Here is a 24,197-nt window from a genome sequence, read left to right on the forward strand (position 1 = left end):
AGTAGAACCCTTTTTTTGCTTTTTCTTTCTTTCTTTCTTTTTTTTTTTTTTTTTTTTCAATTTTTCTGTATCGCCCCTCTGATACCAATGATAGCTATATACCCGCGATTATCCAGTAGTAGTAGTTCTTGGTCTCTCCGCTTTTCTTTGGCTTGCTTTTTGAGGTACTATATATGTATGTGTACACACGAAGTACTTGACTTAATGACACCGCATCCCCTTTTTATTTATTTATTTATTCATAACTCGTAGTTTTCTAGTATTTTATGACTATTTATTTTGAATTTGCTATCGCATGTGAACCCATCAAAAGAGAGGGTCCCCTTTCCTCCGTCTATCCGCGGTGAACCGGACCGTAGCCGGCTTGGGTGATAGCTACCGGCCGAGTCTACGGTTAAGGTGATGATCTGAGGGACGCAATTCGGCTTGCATCCGAAGCAGTGCGCTTATTTGAGTTGAGTGACGAACAGTTTGTGATCTCCGTTTCTCCGCGACGGAAAAAAAAAAAAAAAAGAAAAAGAAAAAGAAGAGAGGACTGCTGGCCGAACTCTCGGGGGTAAGTAGGCGGAACAGTGAGGACGGAAGCGATGGAGGGGAGGATGTAACATTTTCTCTCTCAAATGTAGAGTTATACGAATTTGTCTTGAAATTCATTTGTCCTTTTCTATATTGTTTCGGTCAAACTCGTACAAGGTGTTTTTCTTTTTTTTTTTTTTTATGTGTATTCTGTATACTTGGTAAATCCCGAGAGGCAAGCTGTTAAGTAGGCTTCATTATCCCAGACTGCATAAAACTATAGTGAAAAAATAACAATAGTAACTATACAGAATCCTGGCTGGAAGGTGAAGAGGCCTGCTTTATGTTGCTGTACTTTGATATGTTGGACGCGCCCGAGACTTTTTAACTGGCTTCGGCGTTTTGTTGAGCAAGTTGCTGTTTAGTTATCTAACAAACTACGGAGTAGTTAACTAGTTAACTAGCTTGTCAGTAAGGTTCACGTCAACTCCTTGTGCCTGAAGCGGGTTTTTCGCCCCCCTTGAACAGTTTGCCCCTTCATCCGGGCGCCGCGACGGCATTGAATAACCCTCTTGCAGATGACGTGCTTACTTTGCTCCGTCGAGTGTCTAGCTATGATGACTACCAGAGCATGTGCAGCAGATGTACCTGGAGCTGGGACTCCAACGTGAACTTACAGTCGTCCGCGCTCCCTGGCAGCAACGAATTGCCGAGGGGAAGTTTTACCATGAGTGGTTGCAGGCGGTATATAAATAGCGTTATGCATGTCCATGTCCTTTGACGATGTAACGCCCGCCGCCATAACTATTCTGCTGTCAGCCACTTCCATCCATCGGAACCTTTCAAATCTTGATCTCTGGACGGGCTGAGATCCTCCCTGGAGAAAGCCCCCGCATTCACCGTCCGTCAATTGCTGCCCATCGTTGTCAGTGATTGCACCCGCGCTTCGTGCGACACCTCCCCGGCAACTTGTCCGCCATTCGGCGCCCACGCTTCCTTTCAACTGCTACATATAGCTATGTGAAGCTTAAAAAGGCCCGCTTCCCCGCTGTCGAACCTGCAATCTTCTCATCACCGCAAAATCCATCGCAACGAGCGTCGTCCGTCCATACCCGTTTGTCTCCAGCCCTGCGCGGCGATTTGCGGGGAACCTCACTTGCCGCGTCACTCCACCACCACCACCACACCGCAACAACGATGGACTCTCATCCCCAGGACAGGACTTACTCCTTGTCCCTTCGCGACCCGGAAGCTTTCTGGGGCCATCACGCAGCACACCTCCATTGGCACAAACCCCCATCCGCAAGTCTTCGCCGAACAACAAAGCATCTGCCCAGCGGCACAAGCCACGAGCACTGGTCCTGGTTCCCCGACGGCGAGATATCCACGGCGTACAATTGCGTCGACAGACACGTCCGTAACGGCAACGGAGACAATGTAGCCATCATCTGGGAATCGCCCGTCACTGGGTTGAAGCAGAAAATCACGTATAAGCAACTTCTTGAAGAAGTAGAAGTGCTGGCTGGCGCTTTGAGGGAGGAGGGTGTGAAGAAGGGTGATGTGGTCCTGATATACAGTATGCTTGCTCAAAAAAACCCCCCCCTCTTTTTCCTCGTGTTTGACAGCGTCCGAACTAACTGTGATTACTCTCATAGTGCCCATGATCCCTGCAGCGTTGTACGCTTGCCTTGCTATTGCAAGACTGGGCGCGGTACACGCCGCTGTCTTTGGCGGATTTGCCGCGGCTTCACTGGCGCAGCGAATCGAGGCGGCCAAGCCACGTGCCATCATGACTGCATCGTGCGGTGTTGAAGGCAGCAAAGGTGTGGTTGATTATAAGCCGCTGGTCGAAGGCGCCATCGCGAAAAGTTCATTTAAGCCGAGTAAGGTCATAGTTTGGCAGCGGGACCAGCTACGATGGGCCCCGATGCAGAAGCTGGAGGGCCAGCGAAACTGGCAAAGAATCGTGAAAAGCGCCAGAAATAGAGGAATCAGAGCAGAGGCAGTGCCGGTTAAGAGCAATGACAGTCTGTATGTCATTTATACCAGCGGTATGTTTTGAATTTCTCTTAAAAATTTTAGAAAGTGGGTCAGATTTAATGTGTTTGTTGTGTAGGAACAACTGGTCTACCAAAGGGAGTAGTCCGAGAGGCTGGAGGACATGCTGTTGGCCTTAACCTTTCAATCAAATATTTATTTGACATCAAAGGTCCAGGCGACGTTATCTTTTGTTCCTCAGATATCGGCTGGGTTGTCGGCCATTCATATATTCTCTATGGACCACTTCTAGCAGGAGCAACAACAATCCTTTATGAAGGCAAACCCATAGGCACGCCGGATTCCGGTATCTTCTGGAGACTAGTGGAGGAACACAAAGTCAATATTCTCTTCACAGCCCCAACTGCTCTCCGCGCAATTCGCAAAGATGATCCTGATTCACGCTTGTTTGAGGAAGTGGGCAAGCGTGAAGGTTTGAGACACCTAAGAGGAATATTTTTGGCTGGTGAAAGAAGTGAGCCAAGCATTGTACGCGCTTATCAGAACTTGCTAGATAAGCATGGTGCACCTGGTTCAATGGTGATTGATAACTGGTGGACATCTGAATCTGGCTCGCCGATGTCTGGCCTGGCGTTGAGAAGCCCAATTGGCTTAGACCATAGCAGCGGAGACTCGCATAAGCCATTTCCGGTCAAACCAGGCTCGGCTGGGAAACCTATGCCAGGGTTTGATGTCCGTGTTGTTGATGATGAAGGAAATGAAGTGTCAAGAGGAACAATGGGTAACATTGTTCTTGCTCTTCCGCTTTCACCAACAGGATTCACTACCCTCTATAATGATGATGAGCGATTCTTTAAGGGGTACCTGAAACGATTTGATGGCAAGTGGCTAGACACCGGCGATGCAGGAATGATAGATGAGTCTGGCTATATTCATGTCATGTCGCGATCTGATGACATTATCAATGTTGCTGCCCATCGCTTCAGCACAGGTAAGGCTCCCCACCCCCGTTTCCAAGTTGTACCTCATCTCCTGAAAAAAGGCATCAGCAAGCTAACCTGAAAATCTAGGTGCAATCGAACAAGCCATTCTCTCTCATCCCGCCATCGCCGAAGCATGCGTCGTCGGCATCCCCGATTCCATCAAAGGGCATATGCCTTTCGCTTTTATCCACCTACGCGATGCGCCGTCGGCGCCGCTTCCCGCAGTTCCATCGCAAGAGTTTTCCACCTCTGTGAATGCTCTTGTGCGTGAGCAGATCGGTGCCATTGCCTCTCTCGGCGGGATCATCCAGGGCCAAGGCATGATTCCCAAGACACGAAGTGGGAAAACCCTTCGTCGAGTATTGCGAGAGTTGATCGAGAACGCGTCTGTGGGCAAGTTCGACGATAAAGTCAACGTGCCACCGACGGTGGAGGATGCAGAGATCGTGGAAGTTGCGAGAGAGAAGATTAGGGAGTACTTTGCCGACAAAGAGAAAATGCAGACCAGAAGTAGGCTGTGAATGGTTTGTGAGTTTAGTTTATATCTCCAAATTGACTTTTTCCTTTCCTCTTTTTTTTTTTTTTTTTTAAAAAATTTACCCGCTTTTGTGTAAAGCATTGCGAATATACTTGCTGAAGTTTGTGCGAATGTTTTCTAGCGTGTGTTGCTCTTGATATCTGTAAAATTTTTATGTCTTTAGCAGCCTCATGAGCTTTGTTTTGATTGTATGCATTTATGTATTTGTGATGATACTCTCAAGCAGGATGATCGGTTCATTATTCATGGCATAAGATGGTCCCAAAATATGTATACTTATGGAGCACTCCATAGATAATGATTTTTTGGTCAATTTCGCATGCAGAGCATTTCCCAGGACTTGCATGGATAAAATCGGAATGCATCATCGCCTGATATTCGGCTTACTTGCCGGCTCTGTTCCGACTCCCGATGGAAACAAGGAAAACAGAAACTCTCTCTAGCGGGTTCCTGGACTCGGGGAGCCATGGATTCGATGTGGAGATTCGGATAAGATTTATGCATGGACCTATGCTATCATCGTCATGGTGGATTTTGGGAGGGTCTATGTGAATAGAACGACCAGGCAGGTCAAATCATATAACGAAATCCCTTTGGGAGAGGCGCTGGTATGTCCACTTCAACCCCTTCTGTCTCAGCAGACATCAACCTCATCCTCTCGTCATCCACAAGCCCTCCACATTCACGTTCCGTCCGTTCCAACGCACAGTTCTGCTTTATGAGATGCAACCGTAGCACCACGGCCATCAATCCCGCCAGCATCTGCAGTGCAATGCATAGCCCCAGTGCCAACCGGTACTGGGGCGCATCTCGATCTCGATACGTGTACGGTGTCCATATACTCGCCGAGTTACCTACCGAGTTAATAAACGCGTATGCAGTGGCTCGTTTTGCCGGCGGCCGCGGGATAGCTCCCGCGACCCAGGAATAGCATGTGGACATCATCGTGAAGACGAAGCACATGATGAAGAGCGAGAGATACCGGGGGCCAAACGAATCTGTGGTCATGAAAATAATGAATCCGAGGATCGAAATGGGAATGGGATAGATGAAGAACCAGAACCGACTTCCAAGACGATCGGACATGCGGGAATGGAGAATGCTGTATACGAGCGTGAAGATGTAAGGAGGAGCGACGAGTAGGAGAGAAATTGTCTCGTTGTGACCGAGGGTACCTGTGAGTGTAGGGAAGAAGTTTTGGAACCCGCTGGCTCCCGTGATGGACATGTAGGCAATGGCGAGGAGGTAAGTTTTGATATCGGTCATTGCCAGTCTGAAACCCGTTAATTGACTCATGCCGCCTTCACCATCGATGTCAGCTTCAGCGGCGTCGATCGCAAGCCGCCGGTTTGCGACGCGTTTCATTTCAGGTGTTAAAAGCCTCCATGTGTCTGGGAAATCTGGTAGAATCACACAAATGAGTGACCCAATGGCAATGGTGATGATGCCTTCAATGATGTATAACCATTGCCATGGAGAAAGGCCATAGCTTCCAGATAACCCATTCAATATACCTGCGGCAATCAGATTTCCAAATGCGCCGCTAAGTAATGAGCCAGAATAAAAGATGCTCATTCTGAGAGTCAGCTCTTTCTTGGTGTACCATTTTGAAAGATAGAACAGGACACCAGCAAAGAATGGGGCTTCTAGTCGACAGAGATGACGGTTAGCTGCCTTGATGAAGTCAAAGGGAGCGATGCTGGCGCATAACGTACCGACGAATCCAAGGATAAGACGACATGCCAAAATTTGCGGATAGTTCTTCACGAGACTGGTAGACGCTGAAACAAGGCCCCATGCAATCGTGGAAAATCCTAGATATAGAGACGGCCGGCCAACGTAGTTGAGCAGGAGATTGGATGGGACTTGCATGAGGATATAGCTGACAAACAGGATGGAGAGGCCAGTTTGGTACTGTGACGGCGTCAATTTAAGATCCCTCTCAAGGCCCTGTAGTCGCGCTGCGGCATAATTATTGCTATTTAACACCCGTTAGATTATTGTTAGAAAGGCGAATGAAACGACGGAAATCGATAGACAAACCGATCAATGTAATTCATCAAGTAGACACAGATGATCGTGGGCATGATCAATACATCAATCTTCCAGCGAAGCTGTTTCTCTATGACCAGCTCCTCGGGGGTAAGTTTACTAGGGTCTTTGATATATTCTTGAGAACTGCTGCCGCAGGTCGGCTCAGAATCTGGCAGCGCATCACCGCCATCTGCCATGTTGTTGCGCTGGTCTCTTGGGCACAACTTCGCTTTAAATAGTATGGCCATGCAATCGTACTCTCATAGAAGGGTGGCGACTATCATGGCTAATTATGTAGTTAGGTCCTAGCTACACCTCATGGGAGGGGAGATGGTACTTATGAGGAAGAAAGCCACGGCTTGCTGTAAATGGTGCTGATGTTGCACATCCGTAGCGCGAAGTCCAGGTAAATACCAACTGTGCCACGGCCTGGGTATTGAGCAATGCGTCTTTCCAGAGCAGAATGGCGAGTATCCGGATGGAAACAATTTGTTATTTCGATGTCATCTCATCCTTGTGATCTTCAACTAAATCCTACCCGTTAGCTAACCAGTTATTTACCCTCTCTACGGAGTGCAGAGGTTTCAAAGCTTCTTCCTTTCTCCCTTTACAAATATCCTTTGTTCACTCCTTCTACTCTACTTAATTCCTCTCAATTCCTACTACTTCCTCCCAATAATGAGACATTTCCCATCCCGCCCATATCTTAGATAATTGCAGGATGTCATGGCTTCCATCCACCCGGTCTAGTCCCAAAAAACTTAGGTTCTCCCTTTAGTCCCATGGGCATTGAGAAAAAAATGTGCCCCTAAAAGCATGTTCATGCTGCTCTGGGGGGTCATGAATACAGGAATTGCCAATCCTCCTGAGCTCAATTGATAGTCAAGGCATTCCGGGCAGGCCCCGAGTCAAAGAGAATTGCCGCGTGTGTTTGGCCGCACCCGCAATATGCATGCGGATAAGGGCTGTTCATTGAAAGTACCGCCGGCGTCTGCCTGTATGAAAGTATTCGCGAAGAACTTCCCTTGAAGCTAGAAACAATTTGGTTCTCTGTCAAAGAATAGTGGGTAAGACCGCATTACAGTGTACGAATCCAAATCCGTATCCTGCGCGTTATCTAGCAGGGAGCACGATGAGCAGCGTGCATCTGCTTGTAGTCTTTACTATAGGTCTAGATGCCTCATCACAGCGAGACCGGGCCTGATTGTTGCAAATGAAAGAAAGGCTCATCCACCGCCACTGGAGCTGAAGAGTATCCACAGTTTTCCATAGCAAAGATGCTTTTCAATCGTGCTAGTTTGATCAACGCATTATGCCAGGTTAAAGGCACTCCCCAAGGTTACTGCCCAGTTAGCAACTTCGAAAGTTCCGGTACCCAGCAATATTGGGCAATACGTCGCGTTTGCACTGTGGTGGTGCGTCTGTCTCGGGCGTGCCACATGTTCTGCGGATACAAATTGAAGGCCACGAGCTCAATATCGCTTCACCAAGATATAGATATTCGAAGCAAGAGCCTCAAGCCACTTTGGACAACGGACTGATCTGGCAAAATGCGAAAGGTAGTCGGCTGAAGTGAGGTTCGACCATTATTTTCAGATACGTATGAAGCACATCCGGCAGCTGGACGTACAATGAGAACATTGGGAAGATCAAGGCGAGGTCGGGCTTGTTGAAGCCCAAGGCCTGACGTTGATAGAAGAAGGTGAGGGCGGTGTCAATTCATTGGTCTGTCGCTCATCGTATCACTAGTCCATTCGTCATAGTCTTGAGTAAAACCAACTCAGCGCACGAAAATGCCACCCGAAGATCTGTGCGGAGTATATGATAAACAATGGTTGGGCTTGCCCTCAATTTCTACCCGTTCCGGAATATCCTCGCGGCAATATAATCCCAACAGCTGCCAGATATTCTTCCACTATGCGGTTCGAAAATCGAGTGCTGATGTAGTTCTGTACAACACGGCTGCTGTTCCGAAGCAGCTCGATATTGTTTTAATACCGATCCCGCAAGCGTGCCTGAACCCATCACATAGAATGCCGTCTATGCCATACGGTACGGAATAGTCATCTCTTCAACGCCTTCCGGTAACCCCGAAAAACCCTCTGCCGATCGACACGAACACCGCACCAACCCCCGCCCGCTTTCGAACAGCAAAAGTCAGTATCGTTATTGTACAGAGGGCGGAGTACGGGGTATGGGATTTTGGATTCGCTGAAGATGAACGGGAAAGCCCGGAAGGGACATGATTCGTATTTCCGCCCGTGTTAGTGTTTGGGAGCTTTCTTAGCCACCAAACGCGTTATTGTCGTCCTGGATATTGGGTACGTATCAGTAAGCATCTGTGCTTTGGATACCTACCCCGTACAACAAGATGTATGTTTGAATGGCCTCTTTTGAAATGATCTGAGCATCGGGAATGGAACGGCTGAATCCCGGCTTGCACACCCGCACGGAGCACATTGCAGCGAACCCGAAAAATGCTCCGTGATGGAGCTGTCGATCAGTGTAGTGTCTACCTAAAGATCATCCATCCGACTGTCACACGGCGCCCCGCCCCGGGCAAGGATGGATGGGAGGATTCTGGACTCCCAGGTTTACGAGTATTGTGAGATTTTCCGGGTCATTCTTAGGGGCCAGAAGTCTCCGCGCCACATCGCCTGGTCCACACAGCTCAACGACGATTTTAAGTGCCTCAAATCTAAGCAACTTATGCGATTGTGGACGATCAAAATTGGTATCGGCATAAGACAAAAAAAATCCTCGTTTTGCTCTTTACCTGCTGGCCGAGAAATTCCCAAAATAGAGATAGAGAGCACGTTAACGGTAGCATAAATATTATGTAAAACCAATGTTACCATTAAAGCAACAAGCAAATAGCCGCCAAGTTGCCCATCTGCTGTAGATACATTTGAGACGTTCATGATAACATTGGGACAATTCCACACATACACGCCACTCCCCTTATCGCCTCCCAATTGTAAAAAGAGAGATTGTATCTTTTATGCACATTTTCGCACCACTCCCTGCTCTCTTTACAAGCATCGTAGACCGCCCCGTAACTTTCCAGGAGGGATTAAATTTACAAGAGGAAAGCGAGACCGAGGACACCAGCAAGACCAGCGCCAGCACCGGCAACGACGCGGGAACCAGCACCGGTGAAATCAGGGGGAGCTGGGATGGTGTTGCTTGGGAGGTTTCCGGTACCGCTTGGCTGCTGGGGAGGCTGGACGGCAGTACCGTTGGGGAAGACTGGTGGGTTGACTGGAGGAGGGATGACACCAGTGCCAGTGGCAGCAGGGGGGCTGCAGGAATGAGTTAGTGAGCAGTTACGGGTAAGCTTCCATGGGGTATATCCTATGGACACTCACCAGTCGTTGCACTCAGTGACGGTGGAGGTGATGATTGGGCGAGTGACGGTGCATGGGCAGTCAGTGATGGTGAGAGTGGTGGCCTGTGTAAATTATTGTCAGTGGGATCCTGCTATTATCTTTGGCATCCAATGTTTGCCAAACACACAAAGTAAACACAGCCGCGAAAACAAGGGGACGAAAGCGAAACTGACCTCAGTCACGGTGTAGGTGTTGGTGCCGTGGGTGAGGGTGGTTGGGCCAGGGCAGAAGGTGGTGTAGGCAGTGACAACCTCAGTGACGACGGAGGTGGCATTGGTGTTGACGTAGCTCGCGGTGGCACCGGCGGCCAGGATGGCAGAAGCAGCGATAGAGAAACGCATCTTGTCTAGAAAGGTCGGGATTGCCGATTAAACCAACGTAAAGATTAAAAAGCTCGGGGTGTGCGAGACGCGCGAGGGTATAAACTGGAGCGGTTTGGCTGAGCGAAACGAATGGACTCGGTTGATAAACCGGAAAGGAGTGGTCTTTTGGGATTAAAGAGCGGTGCAGGTTGGGATAAAAGAGAAAAGAAGAAGAAGAGAGAAGAGGAGGGAGAAGAAGAGAGGGAAAGCGGACAGGGAGGCGAAAGGTTTAAAGGGAATTTGGGGGGTTTGCGCGGGCTGCTAAAATAGGGGCGGTCAACCGGGGGGGCGCCGGGGTGCCCAATGGGAGCGGCGCCGTCCCTCTGCCGTGGTTATGCAAGGGGCGCAGAACAGCCAGCCAGCCAATTGTGCGCTCCGTTTCTTTTTTTTTTGGCTTTTGGTGCTTCATTTCGATCAAAATACCAATAATTTCTCGCCTTCTGCACATCTCTCTCTGGTCGCCTGGCTGCTGAATTCTAATAGGCCATCCATTCTGCCTTGTTTTGCCCTGAGAGTTACACATCAATTCCAGCAAAGCACTGACTCAACTGTGGAAATGGCAAGCCATTGGCTTCGGGATTGGCATTCCACCCGCATGGCTGGTTGAGTTATTACGATAGTTTCTCCGTGTGAGTGTAAAGGTTGTTTCCATCCCGCCTTGGACATCTGGCTGCCCTCTGATGACATGTTCATTGGCAACAAGCCCACATTTACACACACACACACAGAGAGAGAGAGAGAGGTTAGCCTATTAAATTTTGGGGGTTTGAAAACCAAACACCTGTTTTCCATCTCCCCTGGGCAGGATTACCTCCCGTTTCAATCTTGAGTTACCATCGTTTCACTCCCTTAGCGCTAGGAAACATCTAGACCCTGATTTGGCAGATCGCTGGGCAAAGGGTTGCCAGCGTCTCGACTCCCTTCCCCTGGCTCGGGATCGCTCTCTCGTTCCTTTTTGCAAGCTAGCGTCCCCGCGATAGGATCAACCGGGATTCGATAGTCGGCGCCACTTGTCAGGAACAGCCCAACACCCAAAGATCTCGCTTACGATTCGCCTTCTTCCCGACTCGTCATCCCCACCGAAAGGCGTCATTTACCAAACTTTTTCTCGACTTTTCTTTCTTTTTTTTATCGCGATGATCGGATAACCGACTCTTTTGCTCTGGAAGTCGACATAATAATACATAAAATATGCGGGTTTTTAACTCTCGCCACATTGGAGACTTCTCAGCGCAAGATGGAAAATCGCTGCTCGAACCGCGAATCGCAGAGCTGAAATCTGAGTTTGTTTATCCTAAAGGCTTCGTCAGCTTTGTGGGTTGATGAGCTCATGGCTTTCAAGCTGAGTGCTTGGGGCTTTTTTTTTTTTTTTTTTGGTCGAGTCAGGTTAGCAACAGGAGAACCAGATCTCAGATCGAACCCCCTGTTCCCCATTCACCGTTGGACGACTGCAAACTCCTCCCTTTCGGAGTCCGGAATCTAACCCTCACTCGGAGAATTTTTTTTGTTGGAGAGCATGCATTGCACATTTTCGTCTCTTGCATGACGGATGACTCTGTATGGAGCACACGCGTTCTATTTTAGAGATTGTCTAGTCGCGATGCACGGACGGCGAGATCAGCATCATGTCCCCTTTCAAGGGTCTCGCTTATCTCTTTGCGGAGCTTGTTCTCTGGAAAATCGCAGCTGATAACCAACCCATTTTTGCCCCATGGCTCGCTGCATGCAGATGAGATAACTATATCGCTCACCTGCCTATTGAGGACTCCGCATGCATCGAAATAAGCGGATGATGGTGGCTTCAGAAAATTTTACGTCTTTGATTTTTGATAACTTCGCGGCTTGAGTACTTACTCTGTAGAGAGTATGCGAAGTGTTTATTTTGTCATGCTGATATGGCATGGCATGCTAGGGTACATCTCCAGCGTTGAGATCATCAAATAAAAATATTATGCGGACGTCCAGTGCCACAGAGCACATAATGAAAGCGAATTTGTGTTGCATATCCAGAATCCGCGGCCCTGCTGTCGAGTCCGGTCTAGCCGGGCATGAAGTACGCCAGGGGGTTAGCTGCTGTCAGTCAATATGTGGGGGAGGCACGGGACGGGTGGAACATTCTGGGCGTGAAAGAATGCCTTTCATGTTTTGTTGTTCATGCAAAGTAGCCTCTGCTTCTGGTTTGGACGGTTCTAAAGAGAGAGAGAAAAAAAAAAAAAGAATAACAAAGGAAAGAATGGGCTGTATGTCCGCAAAAAGCGCGCTTCCTCCACATGAACATAACAATAGGCTGTGAGAAAAGTGACCAAAATTATCTGTCCCAATGAACAGGAGTGCGATGAAGAATGTGTTCGTGGTGTTGGATGGGTATCCGTGACCTGCCATCCATCCATCACATCACAACACAACCATGTTTGCATAGGAAGGGAAGCAGTAAACTTTAATTTCAAGTGGGTGATGGGTTTGTGATGTGGTGAAGCAACAATCCACAGGACCTTCCGGCCTTCATATCTGCGTGCTTTTTCTTTCTCTTTTTTTTTTTTTTTTTTTTCTTCAATGTTGCTATGGAGCCGAGACATTGTTTCATTCAGAAAGAGTGTTGTTGGGTCCACACGGAAGAGTCGGGTAGCCTGAGATGCTCTCATTACTCTACACAAGGTACAGAGTAAAAGATCACTCAATAATAAACAGCAGTCTTTCAAACGCTTTTTCATACTCCGAGACGGGAGAGCGTTGCAGGAAGTTAAACACCAGCCCAGGATAATCACTAATTGGTTAAAGGGATTGAAGATCTCATCTTTTATGTATTTTTATGTACGCACATAAAGCAGATGCAGCAAAACACAACTTTTAGGGGATAGAAAAATCTTATACAAAAAGCTCCATAAAAGCTCTTCTCCCAGAACTCTTTCTTTGCTCTTTGACAAATCATTGAAGTCTATGAATTTTCAAGCCCACTCTTGAGTAACAAGTGAACGACGAACGTATGTCAAACTGGGCTAACTGGTAACGAGAGTGAGCATGGACTAGATTAGCACAAGGACTTTGCTCCCTCAGCTTGCTCGATGCGAGGGGGTTACAACGACATTCGAATCCCTCCCGTCAACATGTCTGCGGCATGCCACTAGAAAACTCTTCGCAACAAAACGGTCTCGACTTGTTATAATAACCCAGTGGTAAGTGTCGTTTCTCTCAAGACACGATACACAACCTTTTTCTTTCCAATCAGATGAATTCAAATTGTCCCTTCAAAGGATGGTGAAGTGGACCCAGGACATATCAGCATCGCCCGCCAGATCAGCTTTTGAGAGATGGATAAGGCGAGGGCTGGTAACTGCCGAACAGGCCGTCTCGTCATCTTGGATTTAGTTGTGTGAGGAAAAGAAGAGAAGAAAAAGAAGAGAAAAGGGCCAGCGAAGATACCCGCGGGAAAGGGAGAAGGTTTGCACGCCGGCGGCATCACGTGGAGGGGCGCTAAACCCGGAAGGGCAAGGTGCTCCCCGGGAAAGCCACTTCGGCCGACAAGCAGGCCAGAATGCTGTCATGGCGGGCGACGACAGAGCGCAGGGAAGCGCTTTGCTGCGAATCCATTGTGCTTTTATTCCTCCACGCCGACCTGTCTTGTCCTTTTCAGCTCCTTTCTGGAGTATCTAATTGCTAAAACTAATAAAAGAGATAAAATTCTGGTGCCAATGTCGGTCAATCGCTGCGGCCGCCAAGCTGCAAAGCTGCTCCGGTTATCTGGCGGGTATTCGAGAGTGGCCTGTGGGCTCAGATGGAGTCATCCCGCAAGACGAGTTGCTCAATGGCAGAGCGTTGCGTCTGTCCACACTGATGGCCATCAGAATGTATGAATGCGACTGGCCGCAACCTTCGAAGATGTCGCTAACTACCTCCCTGGCTAGATGCTAGCGGAGAAACTCGAGCAAGCTGATCCAACTGTTTATAAGATTATCCAGAATGTATGTGCCCCTGCCATTATGCCTGTTTGATTTTACACGATCCTAACTCCCATGCAGGAAAAAAGCAGGCAGAAACATTTTATCAACCTGATCCCCTCAGAGAACTTCACCTCCCAGGCTGTCCTCGATGCGCTTGGCAGTGTGATGCAAAGTCAGTTGTTGGCTCCAGCACGCCTTGCTTAACGGAATCTAACCAATTGGCCGTAGATAAATATTCTGAGGGATACCCCGGTGCTCGGTACTACGGTGGGAACGAATTCATTGACCAAGCTGAGCGCCTCTGCCAGCAGCGCGCTCTGCAGGCATTTGGGTTGAACCCAGAAGAGTGGGGAGTGAACGTCCAACGTGAGTCGCCCGCAACAACGTCCAGCATTGTCGTGCATCCAAAAAATCTTACGCTTCACAGCCCTATCTGGATCTCCCGCCAACTTCTACGCATATTCCGCCGTCCTCCAGCCCCACGATCGCCTTATGGGCTTGGACCTCCCTCACGGAGGTCACCTTTCTCATGGCTACCAAACTCCCACGAAAAAGATCTCCGCAGTGTCTAAGTACTTCGAGACGCTTCCTTATCGTCTAGATGAATCTACTGGTCTCATAGATTATGCCAAACTGGAGGATTTGGCCACATTGTACCGACCAAAACTCATTGTTGCAGGAACATCCGCATACAGCAGGCTGATTGATTATCCCCGCATGAAAAAGATTGCTGACAGCGTTGGAGCATATCTGCTCAGTGACATGGCCCATATTTCTGGGTTGGTTGCTGCTGGCGTCATTCCATCGCCATTCCCACAGTCAGATATCGTCACAACTACGACACACAAATCGCTCCGAGGGCCACGCGGCGCCATGATCTTCTACCGGAAGGGTGTCCGTAAACACGATGCTAAAGGAAATCCTATCATGTATGATTTGGAAAACCCCATCAATGCCGCCGTGTTCCCTGGCCACCAAGGTGGGCCCCACAACCACACAATTACCGCCCTTGCCGTTGCTTTGAAACAAGCCCACAGCCCAGAATTCAAAACATACCAGCAAAGTGTATTGGAAAACGCAAAGGCCTTGGCAGCCCGCCTCGGTAACTCTACAAATAGCGGTGGCTTGGGCTACAATATCGTGTCTGGTGGTACCGATAACCATCTTGTTCTCGTCGACCTGAAGAACCGTGGCGTCGATGGTGCACGCGTGGAGAGAGTTCTCGAGCTCTGTGGTGTGGCAAGTAACAAGAACACCGTGCCAGGTGATAAGTCTGCAATGAAGCCCGGTGGTCTCCGAATGGGCACACCGGCCATGACTTCCCGTGGCTTTGGACCGGAGGACTTCTCTCGCGTTGCTGATATTGTTGACCGCGCTGTCATCATCACGCAGAAGCTTGACAAAGCCGCCAGAGCTGAAGCGGAGGCCAAGAATCGGAAGAACCCCACGAGCTTGAAGGCATTCTTCGAATACCTCGGACAAGGAGAGGAGGTTTCGGAGATTGTACAATTAAGAAAAGAGGTTGAGGACTGGGTGGGAACATTCAGCCTTCCGTGGACTGAGGAATAGTTAGAGTGTGATCCGAGCGATACGTATATTTCTTAAGTACGGATGATGGATGATGACGACTTAACCCTTTTCCGCCTGTATCCTGGCCTTTTTTTGTCATGCTCTTCTTAACAAGATGCGAGATGTGCTGTTACTTTGTCACCTGTATAAAATGGACGACCTTTTTTGATATTTTATTTTTGGAAATCTAGTCTCCCCGAGATCCCTTGATAACCCGGTAATTTGGGTGTAGAGGCATTTTGAGAAGTATTGCTTTGGTAGGCTACACACTTTTTTGATTCCCCTGATTGATTCCACGCCAAACATCTCGCTTGGAGCTGCGAAGTAGTTTGGATGATGCCGCAGAATCCAGCTTCAGCGAGCGATATACATGCGGATCAAAGAGAAGTTTGAAAATGTGTTGGTTTCGACTTCTGCTCCGGCTCTCCTCAGGTGCTGGCGGGAAAAGGAAGGGGAGAGCGATTGAGACCGGAATGTTGACGCTGAAGGTATGGCTTGGCTAGTGGAAATGCTGCAGGATGCATTTAAGGCGATTGGGAAGATAGTTAGCCAGGTCTACAAGAGCAACTTGTATGTAAAGGAGCTTATGAAGGAGATTGAGTTGGTGGATCGTTTGCAGCAGAGTAGGTATTTTTGGGAAGGGACAGCGCTTTGCAAGCAACAAAAGCCATTAAGGCCACAGATAAAAGGGTGGATACGGATCCGGTGCTGATTGGAATGTAAAGGATGAGTATCGTTTTTCCCGTTTAATTGAGGTATCTCCAAACATCATTTATTAAATTATAGTGATATTATTAGTTTGTCAACCCAGGCCACTCTGGCGCTTTTATTAGCTGGCTGTAGCAAAAGAGAAGCTTTTATAATCAACTCACCGAGTTTCGTGTGCTCCGAATTTGTTTTTGAGACTTCGACTTCATCACCAATTTTGATATGGGAACCTTCGCAGCCTCTGCCTAGAAATCCGTAGCGTCCAAATATAGGGCTGTATTTTGTCCCCTGATCGATCCTCCTATCCTTCATGAGCTTCTTCAAGACGGCACCCATCTCTCCAGTCCCAGGGGCTCCAGTGTCAAAGTCAATGTTGATGCTAATACATCTCGCACAGTTATTCGTCAAAACCAATGTAATATCATCTTTCACCTTGAGTTCGCGCCAATAATCTTCTTCAAACTCCTTAGGCGCACCTGAAATAACGATATTGGGCCGGAATTTGGTTATGTCCATTTTTTCCGGCAGTCTGGCCGACACATTGTCCAAAGAGGACTCGGAGACCACGAGATATGGTGCCACATCCGCAAATGTGATACTCTCTGGATCATTTGTATCTTTTCCGACCCAACCACCAAGAGAAGTGACGTTCTCGGCCACACGCGATAACCAGCCACTCTGGGTTTTCTCTTGTTCCGCATTTGGGGACATATTCCCCAGAACAGTTCTCCTGTTGTCGCCGATGTAGGCAAGGATAACGTCGAAGCCGAAGCAGTCAGAGAACCAAGAGTTATATTGCTCTCCCATATCATAGGCATGTGTCGGACTTTGGTGCATAACAACTTCGAAGGTTTTCAGGTTGTCAATACGAGGCTTCAAGGGGATATCCAACGTCTTAATGCAATCCTTGTCATTGTGACTCATGGGTTGCCGATATGTTACGATGATCTTTCCATCCTGGCCTTGGGCATCGTCGGGGAAGACAATGTCCGTTAAAAACAGCGCCATTCGGGGGAAATTAGGGACGTGCATGTTGACCAGGCGGCCGTCCTCTTCCACTTTAAGGAGCATAAAATGGCGATCGTGAGGAAATCCATGACTTGTCAGTTCAGATTCGGAGAGGGCAGTTGGCCGGAGGGACTTGATGGGATAGACGTAGAGCTATAGAAGGAGGAGAGCATAATCTAAGCAAGACCATCCAGCTACCTAACTACTAGACATGGGATTGATAGATTGGATCGTAAATTCAGATAGAATTGGTGTGGACGGCACATCAAGGAGCTATGACATTCTACTTACCTGGCTTATCTTCATCCTTGCGGCGTACTTAAGAGCTATATAGTTTGGGTGCTGTAAGTTCTTAGAGGCCCAAGGGTTGTGACGAGGCGACGTTGGGCTGATGGGCGAAGAGGGGCCTTCATATAGGGCTGTCCGCTCACGGTACAACAGGGCCGACTAGCCCCGGGACAGGGCGGCTCTGGGGTATCGGCTGCTTTGTCAGCCTCCCAATACCCGACCTGGACGACTCCGGGATTGAATTGCCCTTTTAGGAAACCTTGGCTGCCAGGGGAATGCTGACTCAGCACACGTTTATCTCCACGTGATCTCGTTGTGGCCAGATGACTGCGCCACATGGCTGTGTGTGTGGCTTGGAACATGAAGGCTGCCACATGATGACATCATCCACTGCATTTCCACACAAACCGGGGCTTGATTTGCATGATTGTGGTGCGAGTGAAAAGGCGGCATGATGGTTGATGCTGCATGCTCTTGAGTTGCAGCAGCCGGTAATCGTTCTGCTCGGCCTTTAGGGGAGAAAAAAAAGAAGGGTTTGCCTCTCCACTAAGAAGATACGTGTCGACAGCAGGTTTCGAATGCGGATTGTGGTAGCTCTAGGGAACAATGCATCCCTTTCCAAAAACACCAGGCATTTTGCGTTTAGATTTCCAAGGTTGACCATAGCGCAGCCAAAACCGTGGACGCCTTTAACCGTTAGCCGGCTTTTTGCATGAATCATCGGTGTATGTGCTCCCTGCTGTTCTTGAGCATTCTCCATGTACAAATATCATCAAAGCTTCGCGTCGTTGACCGGTGGTTTGATGGCGTTGGGATGTAGGCAGGGTTTTGGGCTGTAACGGCCTCGTCGCTCGGAAGCGCCCTGTCACGACCGACCTTGTTCCTGGGCTCGCATGCCGGCCATTTCTTCGTGTTGTGATTCGCCTTTCGCAGGCTCCCTCCCACCATCGTCTTTCGTTCAACCAACGAGATCGTTCCATTACCAAAATAAAATAAATCAGACTTCGCCCTCCTTCTAGAATCTCGTTGTCATTCTTATCCACCGCCCTCCGGCCCATTTCCTTGAATTTCAACTCTCTGTTTCCTGCAAAGCCTTTATCACCCCTGTTCGAGCGGAGAGACACAAGAGTCATAGATTTTTGTGCTCAGGTCGGCCATCGGACTGTGGGGAAGCTTATCTAAGGAGCCGCGTAAGGCTGAAAAGACGGTCAGCGCTTCATTTCCACACATTGACATCCATTTCGCTCTTCCACCATGGAGAATGCCACGGCGACGACGGTACGTCGAAAAGACACCACGAAGGGCCCGCCGCTGCGGATACTGTGCCTCGGTGAGTTGTTCTTGTTAATTCGCTCCGCAGAGGTGGCGCAACATCCAGACTCCTGCGCTTGCCGATGCCGGAAACCTAAACTAATGTGTACTGTGCGCTTCAATTTTAGATGGCGGCGGGGTGCGTGGATATTCGATGCTAATCATCCTCCAAGAGTTGATGTACCGAGCATACGTAGAGTCGGAGGGAACCGCACCGCGACGTGACCAAATACCTAAACCATGCGACCACTTCGATCTCATCGCTGGAGCCGGAACCGGCGGGCTCATCGCTTTGATGCTGGGCCGTCTGCGGCTTGACATAGAAACATGCAAGAATATCTATCCTCGCCTGACGAAATATGTCTTTGAGACGGACAAGACAATTGCCGGCATTCCGTATCGATCAACATTGTTCAAGGCATCAAGACTGGAACAAGCAATCCGTCAGTGCGTTCGGGAATACACAGTCTCTGAATCAGAAGGAAATGATGGAAGCTCGCCGTCACTTTCAGGAAGCAATTACATGGATACCGCTTTGTCGTGCCCGTCGTCCACCAGCGTCGCATCCGCCCTCCCACCAAAACGCCTGAGCCGATCCAGCGCACATCTATCTCGCACTCTGAGTACCAGTAGTGGGCAGCTGTCGCCTTCGCCTCCGCTCTTGTCGCCGACCATGACGAGTCGATCGCCTTATTCCACCATGAATGAGTCATCAAGATGGGGAAATCCTGACGCTTTATTATATGACAATAGAGAAAATCGGACGAAAACGTGAGTGGCCCCGTTCCATTATCAGTATCCAGGCTTGAGCTTTCCATCCCAATAGTCATAAAGAGATTGATGGGCGAGACTTTTTTGTGGATCTTGAGCGTCGATTATGTCAGTTTGTTTTATTTTACTGATTCCCTTTTTTTTGACAGAGCTATAACAGCGTATTTCAAAGGAACACCCAGAAATGGACCCGCGACACTTCTACGTTCGTACGATTCGAGAAAGGAGCCTCCTCCCGACTTCAACTGTACGATATGGCAAGCAGGGCGTGCGACGGGCGCAATGCTTCATCACTTCAAACCTATTCAGATAGGACAGCAGGTCTTCCTTGATGAAGGAGGCGGAAAATTCAACCCATCCCCGCAAATACTCGACGAAGCAACTGTCAATGAATGGCCGGGACGAGACGTCGGCATTTTTGTGAGCGTTGGTACGGGCAAACGGCCTTCCGGGACAAGTAATAGGACGCATGAGTGGTGGGAAGATGTCTTCGTAGAGTTTGCAGAAGCGCGGCGAAACCTGATTTCCAAAATTGAAGGATGTGAGACGATTCACCAATACATGCTAAAAGAGCATCTCGCGAAAAGAAATGTACCGAAAGAAAACTACTGCCGTCTAAATGTCGAGATCGGTGTTGGAGAATACGGAATGAATGAGTGGAATCGCCTGGCAGAAATCAGCACCAATACCCGAATATACCTGGCGAAGAACGACGTTCAGAGAATGACCCATGATGCAGCGGTCAAATTAGCCAGAATACATCGAACACACCGTCGCATTGAGGCCCATGCAGCTGCAATCGCCGCAGCAGAAGCCCGCGAAACTACCTTGATGATGCGTCCTTTACCTCCTCCTCCACCACCGCCCCAGCGACCGATTCCTCCAATTCCATCCCATCCTCCGCAAATTTCCCCGAATCAGTCACCCACAACGTTGCGTCGGCCTTCTCACCCTTCTCATACACAGCCGGTCTACGAACTCCCGGCGATAGAACTGCCAGCGGATCCAGCTCCCATTTCACAGTTCACAGCACCTCCGAGCCAGGCCAAAAATCCCTCGCGCCTCTCCCACATTAGCGTCTCACCACCAGGCAGTAGACATAGCATGGATCAATCTCACACAAGCTCTCCACGTGTAAGCAGCGATACTTTTATTTCCGACGCTGCTCCACCACGCCCGCCGAAGACGCCAATGCCACAAGCAGCAAGGCCAGTAAATACCGTCAATAATACCGCACCTAATAACGATATATCGGAGAACGTGATTATCTCTATGCCTTCACCAACACAAGGCGCAAGCAGACCAATCGGTACGACGGCTCCTAACTCGAATAAATGGAAGCCACCGTACCCGGACGATGGGCCGCCTCCGCCGGTGAATAAGTTTCGCAAGCCAACGTCTAATTCACGAGGTTAATGACTTTCTACGGTTTTATAGTTTCACTTCTTTTTGGTTTTCTACCTACGCAGTACTCAGGGTTGTTTAATGTCATGAAGGCACAAAGTGTTTATGCTGTAAATACCGAATTAGCACCTTTCAATGGCTCCTTTCCTTCTGATTTCAGGTGGAATATTATGAATTTTTGTTTTACGGCATCAATAGCATGGGATGTTTTGGCTTTATTCCCTTTTTCATTCTTTTTGTTTTTTTTTTTTTTTTTCATTCTTTTTTACGGGGGAGGCCATAATGCTTTCGAAAAGATGAGCATGCTGTGCGCTCTGGGATATTATGGAGTTATGTTGCATAATGCTAATCCCGTCTGTTCAAATTTCAGAACTCCCTAATGAAGCTCAAATTGTACAGATCTATGTTAAGCATTCTCCCCTTTTTTCTCTTTTCGTCAGTGTTTTGCTCCTTTTTTTTTAAGGGCTTTTTTGTTATCCCGGCGAACGGATCATGTACTTGCTAGGTCTCGAAATCGCCATATCTAAAGTCCTCGCATATGCGCCCTTGAGTTTTAGACCTCGCAAACAGACGTTGCGGCGCATATTCAGAAGTTGTTCCTTCGATGAATCCATATTAATTCTTTGGGTTCCTCTCCGCTTTCTCCCCAGTCTGTCCCTCTTGTCCTTCCTGGGCATTGATTTGCTCTTCTTGGCAGTCCTGCCGCTGGTCACAAGCGCGATTCTCGACTGCCTTGCCCTTGTTTCCCCCTTTATATTGCTGGCATTCCAGGAACTCTTGAACTTGGTGGCAACCCTGTTCATTCGGACTATTCTTCATCTCCTGTGCCTCTTGTCCATCGACTTCTCGGTGTCCCTCCTGTCCCGCGTCTCGGTCATTTAGAACTTCTCCCGAAGCCGACGTTCCTGCTTCCCCCCAAAGAGCCATGCCAGCCTCAAACAGCGCACTGCCAAATCTCTCCGCGATTTTTCTGTAGATCGCGTCTAGAATTTCAACATCGCTAGTAACCCTTGCACCGACCCATTCAGTCGGAACGTTCCACGGAAACGGAAACTGTCCGCTTGACCGGCGCGAAATGAAGCTTGGATATTCGTAGAGGGTGTTCCAGGCTGCGAAGACGGCGGAGCATGCAGCGCAAATGGGCTGGGAGGAACCGATACATGTAAACGGTGGTGGATGGATGCGATGCGTCGTGAAAAACTGAAGCAGCTGAATGGGTGGGTGCAGGGTGACCCTACAAGGGTTGTTTCGCTTGGATGATATTTCGCCCAGAGCAGTGAAGTGAGCTTGAACACCGGCTTCGTATTCCGGTTTGATCGCGAAGTTGCGGTATGCAAGGCCCTGAGTGAGGACGGCCTCCCAGCCATTGGTGTCGATCGGCAGCGCGGTTGGGATGGGCTGCGGGTTGAAGTCGTCAACGTACACAACTTCAAGAGACTTGTTGCTGAAAATCTGAGGTGCCTTTCCAGACTGAGCAACGCGCTCCAGAGTATTGATCGCAATATGGAGCTCGACGAAGTGTCGGAGATGCGAGAGAATAGGCTCCTCTGTGAATTGAGAGGAGTGTTAGTTGTTGGGCTCTTTCCTGCGCATTGGTTGGAAGCACCACATACCTTGTTCAGGGATCATCGCGCCCCAGTCTTCAATTATTTTCAAGGCGTCGTCCCCTTGTTCAAACACGCGATATGCAGATTCCAAGCGATCCATCTTGGCTGGAAAGTCTGGGTGTAACACAATGCTTGCGGGGTCACGGCCTTCCTTGGTCAACAAGTTCGCAGAATCGCACACCCACTCGTATTGCTCGATAAGATAAGTCAAAGGCTCAAGCCACCAGTGGAATTTTGGATTGAAGTCCTCGAGCTCGTCTCCGACTGTGTCCACCATGATAGCCTTAAACCGCGACATGTCGTCGTAGGACTGATGGATCCACTTAAGCCACCGCTTGAAACACTGACGGTAAACAAGTCGCATCAGACTATGATAAGTGTCTTGTGGCATAGTGGGTGGCCTGGCCTTTTGAGCATCCGGCTCTTCCTCGGGGTGCTCACGCTCAAATTTCTCCTTTTCAATGTCGAAGAGCTCATAATCTTTAGCCCGTTTTTGCAGGAGGTTCCAAATATCCTCGAGAAAGATGGTTTTAGAAGCTGTGACTTTCTGGTTTGTCGATATGTATATGACAACCGCGCGCTTTGAAGCATCGGGATCTTGGTCAAGCTGGATACCAACTGCATAAAGTTCTCCAGGACGACCATCCAGTAAAATTGTTGCCACGGCATCCTGGACTGTGAACTTTTCTGCAAATTTGTCGGCAGGACAGTTGGCAAAAACCCGATGGCGTTCACTCAGTGGTTCCACATTGGTAGTGCTTGCTAAAGTCACCAAATGGTTGATGTCCCTGGCAAGAGCTTGCTTTTGTTCAGTTTCATCATCCATCTTCACTCACCTGGATGAAGTGAAAAAGGCCCTAAAGATCGGGACCTCAGGAGGAAATAGAGAATGTCAACAGCTGAAGTGCAGGAGTTGAACAAGGGCAGTATATGAGACGAAAATCACAAATGTGCAAGCAGCAATGAGGAAACCTCTGCCATGCAAGCTCATAGCAGAATGAAAGAACTTAGAAAAGTGAAAACAGCAGGAGAGAAAAAAGAGAATGAAAGAAGTTGACGACATAAGCAGGCTGGGGTGAAAGGACGACATCACCATGGGAACTCATTATGCGACGCCGAGCATGATAGCAGAGTGCAGCTGAGAACTTCCACACTCTTGTCACACCTTTGTGAAGGATGCTGCAGTGCAGTTTGATATATATCCAATTCTCTAGGGCGATTTTACAGCATACATGACCAATCCAGGGGCCAGGAGATCAAGGATTGTCAGCGCAGTCGTTGCACACCCCCTTCCCTTTATTTGCGTTGAACCTCAGCAACAAATTAGCATGGAGAACTGGCAACATCATGAACGGAACCTGCTAAGCAGCTGGAATCTGTAGAGCAAAGTAAGATATGCCTTGCGCCCCAATGAGTTAGGTGTCTCCCAAGGCCCATCGCAAGGCACAAAATCATCCAGTATTTCCCAGGTGTTTGAAACGACCGACATGACAGCAGCTTCTTTGCCCTTGTGACCTTGAAGCCCTGAGAAAGTCAGATTTGATAACTAGCAGTGAGATGAGTACGAATCACTATCCTTGAGTTTGATATTATCATCTCCCTCCTTTTCATATCGTGTTGGTCATTTTCTTTTGTTTTTCTGTTTTCACCGACCAAGCGCTTGTGGCTGGTGGTCTAGAGCTACCTAGCCACCCCAAAAATAGCAACCGGACCCACTACCAGCCACCTAGATAAGATAAGATGGATTACTTAAGAAACTCTCTGATGTTGACA

At 48.7% G+C, this 24,197-nt stretch overlaps 9 protein-coding genes across 9 annotated transcripts; 4 read left to right on the forward strand and 5 right to left on the reverse strand.

Moving 5' to 3' along the window:
• Positions 1–1,316: 1,316 nt before the first annotated feature.
• Positions 1,317–4,560, forward strand: CIMG_00927 (acyl-CoA synthetase). The gene is made up of 4 exons (XM_001247155.2): positions 1,317–2,092; positions 2,172–2,567; positions 2,633–3,505; positions 3,585–4,560. Exons 1-4 carry the CDS (start codon positions 1,714–1,716, stop codon positions 4,016–4,018), a joined length of 2,082 nt encoding a protein of 693 aa, XP_001247156.1. The 5' UTR covers positions 1,317–1,713; the 3' UTR covers positions 4,019–4,560.
• Positions 4,561–4,605: 45 nt separating this feature from the next.
• On the reverse strand, positions 4,606–6,266 carry CIMG_00926 (MFS transporter; the record flags this gene model as incomplete). The annotated part of the gene is made up of 2 exons (XM_001247154.2): positions 4,606–6,013; positions 6,079–6,266. 2 exons carry the CDS (start codon positions 6,264–6,266, stop codon positions 4,606–4,608), a joined length of 1,596 nt encoding a protein of 531 aa, XP_001247155.2.
• A 1,596-nt stretch (positions 6,267–7,862) lies between these two features.
• Positions 7,863–8,678, forward strand: CIMG_10646 (uncharacterized protein; the record flags this gene model as incomplete). Its single annotated transcript, XM_012358847.1, has 3 exons — positions 7,863–8,121; positions 8,357–8,390; positions 8,579–8,678. The coding sequence occupies 3 exons, from the start codon at positions 7,863–7,865 to the stop codon at positions 8,676–8,678; spliced, it is 393 nt and encodes a 130-aa protein (XP_012214270.1).
• A 203-nt stretch (positions 8,679–8,881) lies between these two features.
• CIMG_00925 (uncharacterized protein) lies at positions 8,882–10,023 on the reverse strand. The gene is made up of 3 exons (XM_001247153.2): positions 9,632–10,023; positions 9,438–9,520; positions 8,882–9,371 (listed from the first exon to the last, which is right to left on the reverse strand). The coding sequence occupies exons 1-3, from the start codon at positions 9,797–9,799 to the stop codon at positions 9,149–9,151; spliced, it is 474 nt and encodes a 157-aa protein (XP_001247154.1). The 5' UTR covers positions 9,800–10,023; the 3' UTR covers positions 8,882–9,148.
• Positions 10,024–11,400: 1,377 nt separating this feature from the next.
• Positions 11,401–11,722, reverse strand: CIMG_12818 (uncharacterized protein; the record flags this gene model as incomplete). The annotated part of the gene is made up of 2 exons (XM_004445805.1): positions 11,401–11,619; positions 11,675–11,722. 2 exons carry the CDS (start codon positions 11,720–11,722, stop codon positions 11,401–11,403), a joined length of 267 nt encoding a protein of 88 aa, XP_004445862.1.
• A 979-nt stretch (positions 11,723–12,701) lies between these two features.
• CIMG_00924 (serine hydroxymethyltransferase) lies at positions 12,702–15,613 on the forward strand. Its single transcript, XM_001247152.2, has 5 exons — positions 12,702–13,665; positions 13,723–13,779; positions 13,837–13,930; positions 13,987–14,124; positions 14,186–15,613. Exons 1-5 carry the CDS (start codon positions 13,510–13,512, stop codon positions 15,325–15,327), a joined length of 1,587 nt encoding a protein of 528 aa, XP_001247153.1. The 5' UTR covers positions 12,702–13,509; the 3' UTR covers positions 15,328–15,613.
• Positions 15,614–16,078: 465 nt separating this feature from the next.
• On the reverse strand, positions 16,079–17,415 carry CIMG_00923 (MOSC domain-containing protein). The gene is made up of 2 exons (XM_001247151.2): positions 17,335–17,415; positions 16,079–17,196 (listed from the first exon to the last, which is right to left on the reverse strand). Exons 1-2 carry the CDS (start codon positions 17,347–17,349, stop codon positions 16,108–16,110), a joined length of 1,104 nt encoding a protein of 367 aa, XP_001247152.1. The 5' UTR covers positions 17,350–17,415; the 3' UTR covers positions 16,079–16,107.
• A 736-nt stretch (positions 17,416–18,151) lies between these two features.
• On the forward strand, positions 18,152–21,223 carry CIMG_00922 (patatin-like phospholipase). Its single transcript, XM_001247150.2, has 3 exons — positions 18,152–18,661; positions 18,771–19,413; positions 19,563–21,223. The coding sequence occupies exons 1-3, from the start codon at positions 18,586–18,588 to the stop codon at positions 20,827–20,829; spliced, it is 1,986 nt and encodes a 661-aa protein (XP_001247151.1). The 5' UTR covers positions 18,152–18,585; the 3' UTR covers positions 20,830–21,223.
• A 209-nt stretch (positions 21,224–21,432) lies between these two features.
• On the reverse strand, positions 21,433–23,250 carry CIMG_00921 (uncharacterized protein; the record flags this gene model as incomplete). The annotated part of the gene is made up of 2 exons (XM_001247149.1): positions 21,433–22,364; positions 22,431–23,250. The coding sequence occupies 2 exons, from the start codon at positions 23,248–23,250 to the stop codon at positions 21,433–21,435; spliced, it is 1,752 nt and encodes a 583-aa protein (XP_001247150.1).
• Positions 23,251–24,197: the final 947 nt, after the last annotated feature.

The sequence above is a fragment of the Coccidioides immitis genome (assembly GCF_000149335.2).
Source record: "Coccidioides immitis RS genomic scaffold supercont3.1, whole genome shotgun sequence".
NCBI classification, from domain to species: Eukaryota; Fungi; Ascomycota; class Eurotiomycetes; order Onygenales; family Onygenaceae; genus Coccidioides; species Coccidioides immitis.

Coding starts and splice junctions, on each gene's coding strand:
- CIMG_00927 (XM_001247155.2), top strand. CDS start 1,714: ATGGACTCTCATCCCCAGGACAGGACTTACTCCTTGTCCCTTCGCGAC. Junction 2,568..2,632: donor GTATGTCATTTATACCAGCG/GTATGTTTTGAA, acceptor TTTGTTGTGTAG/GAACAACTGGTCTACCAAAG. Junction 3,506..3,584: donor TGCCCATCGCTTCAGCACAG/GTAAGGCTCCCC, acceptor CTGAAAATCTAG/GTGCAATCGAACAAGCCATT.
- CIMG_00922 (XM_001247150.2), top strand. CDS start 18,586: ATGGAGAATGCCACGGCGACGACGGTACGTCGAAAAGACACCACGAAG. Junction 18,662..18,770: donor GCTGCGGATACTGTGCCTCG/GTGAGTTGTTCT, acceptor CTTCAATTTTAG/ATGGCGGCGGGGTGCGTGGA. Junction 19,414..19,562: donor AGAGAAAATCGGACGAAAAC/GTGAGTGGCCCC, acceptor TTTTTTTGACAG/AGCTATAACAGCGTATTTCA.
- CIMG_00925 (XM_001247153.2), bottom strand. CDS start 9,799: ATGCGTTTCTCTATCGCTGCTTCTGCCATCCTGGCCGCCGGTGCCACC. Junction 9,521..9,631: donor ACACCTACACCGTGACTGAG/GTCAGTTTCGCT, acceptor TAATTTACACAG/GCCACCACTCTCACCATCAC. Junction 9,372..9,437: donor GTCACTGAGTGCAACGACTG/GTGAGTGTCCAT, acceptor TCATTCCTGCAG/CCCCCCTGCTGCCACTGGCA.
- CIMG_00924 (XM_001247152.2), top strand. CDS start 13,510: ATGTCGGTCAATCGCTGCGGCCGCCAAGCTGCAAAGCTGCTCCGGTTA. Junction 13,780..13,836: donor TTTATAAGATTATCCAGAAT/GTATGTGCCCCT, acceptor ACTCCCATGCAG/GAAAAAAGCAGGCAGAAACA. Junction 13,931..13,986: donor GCTTGGCAGTGTGATGCAAA/GTCAGTTGTTGG, acceptor AATTGGCCGTAG/ATAAATATTCTGAGGGATAC.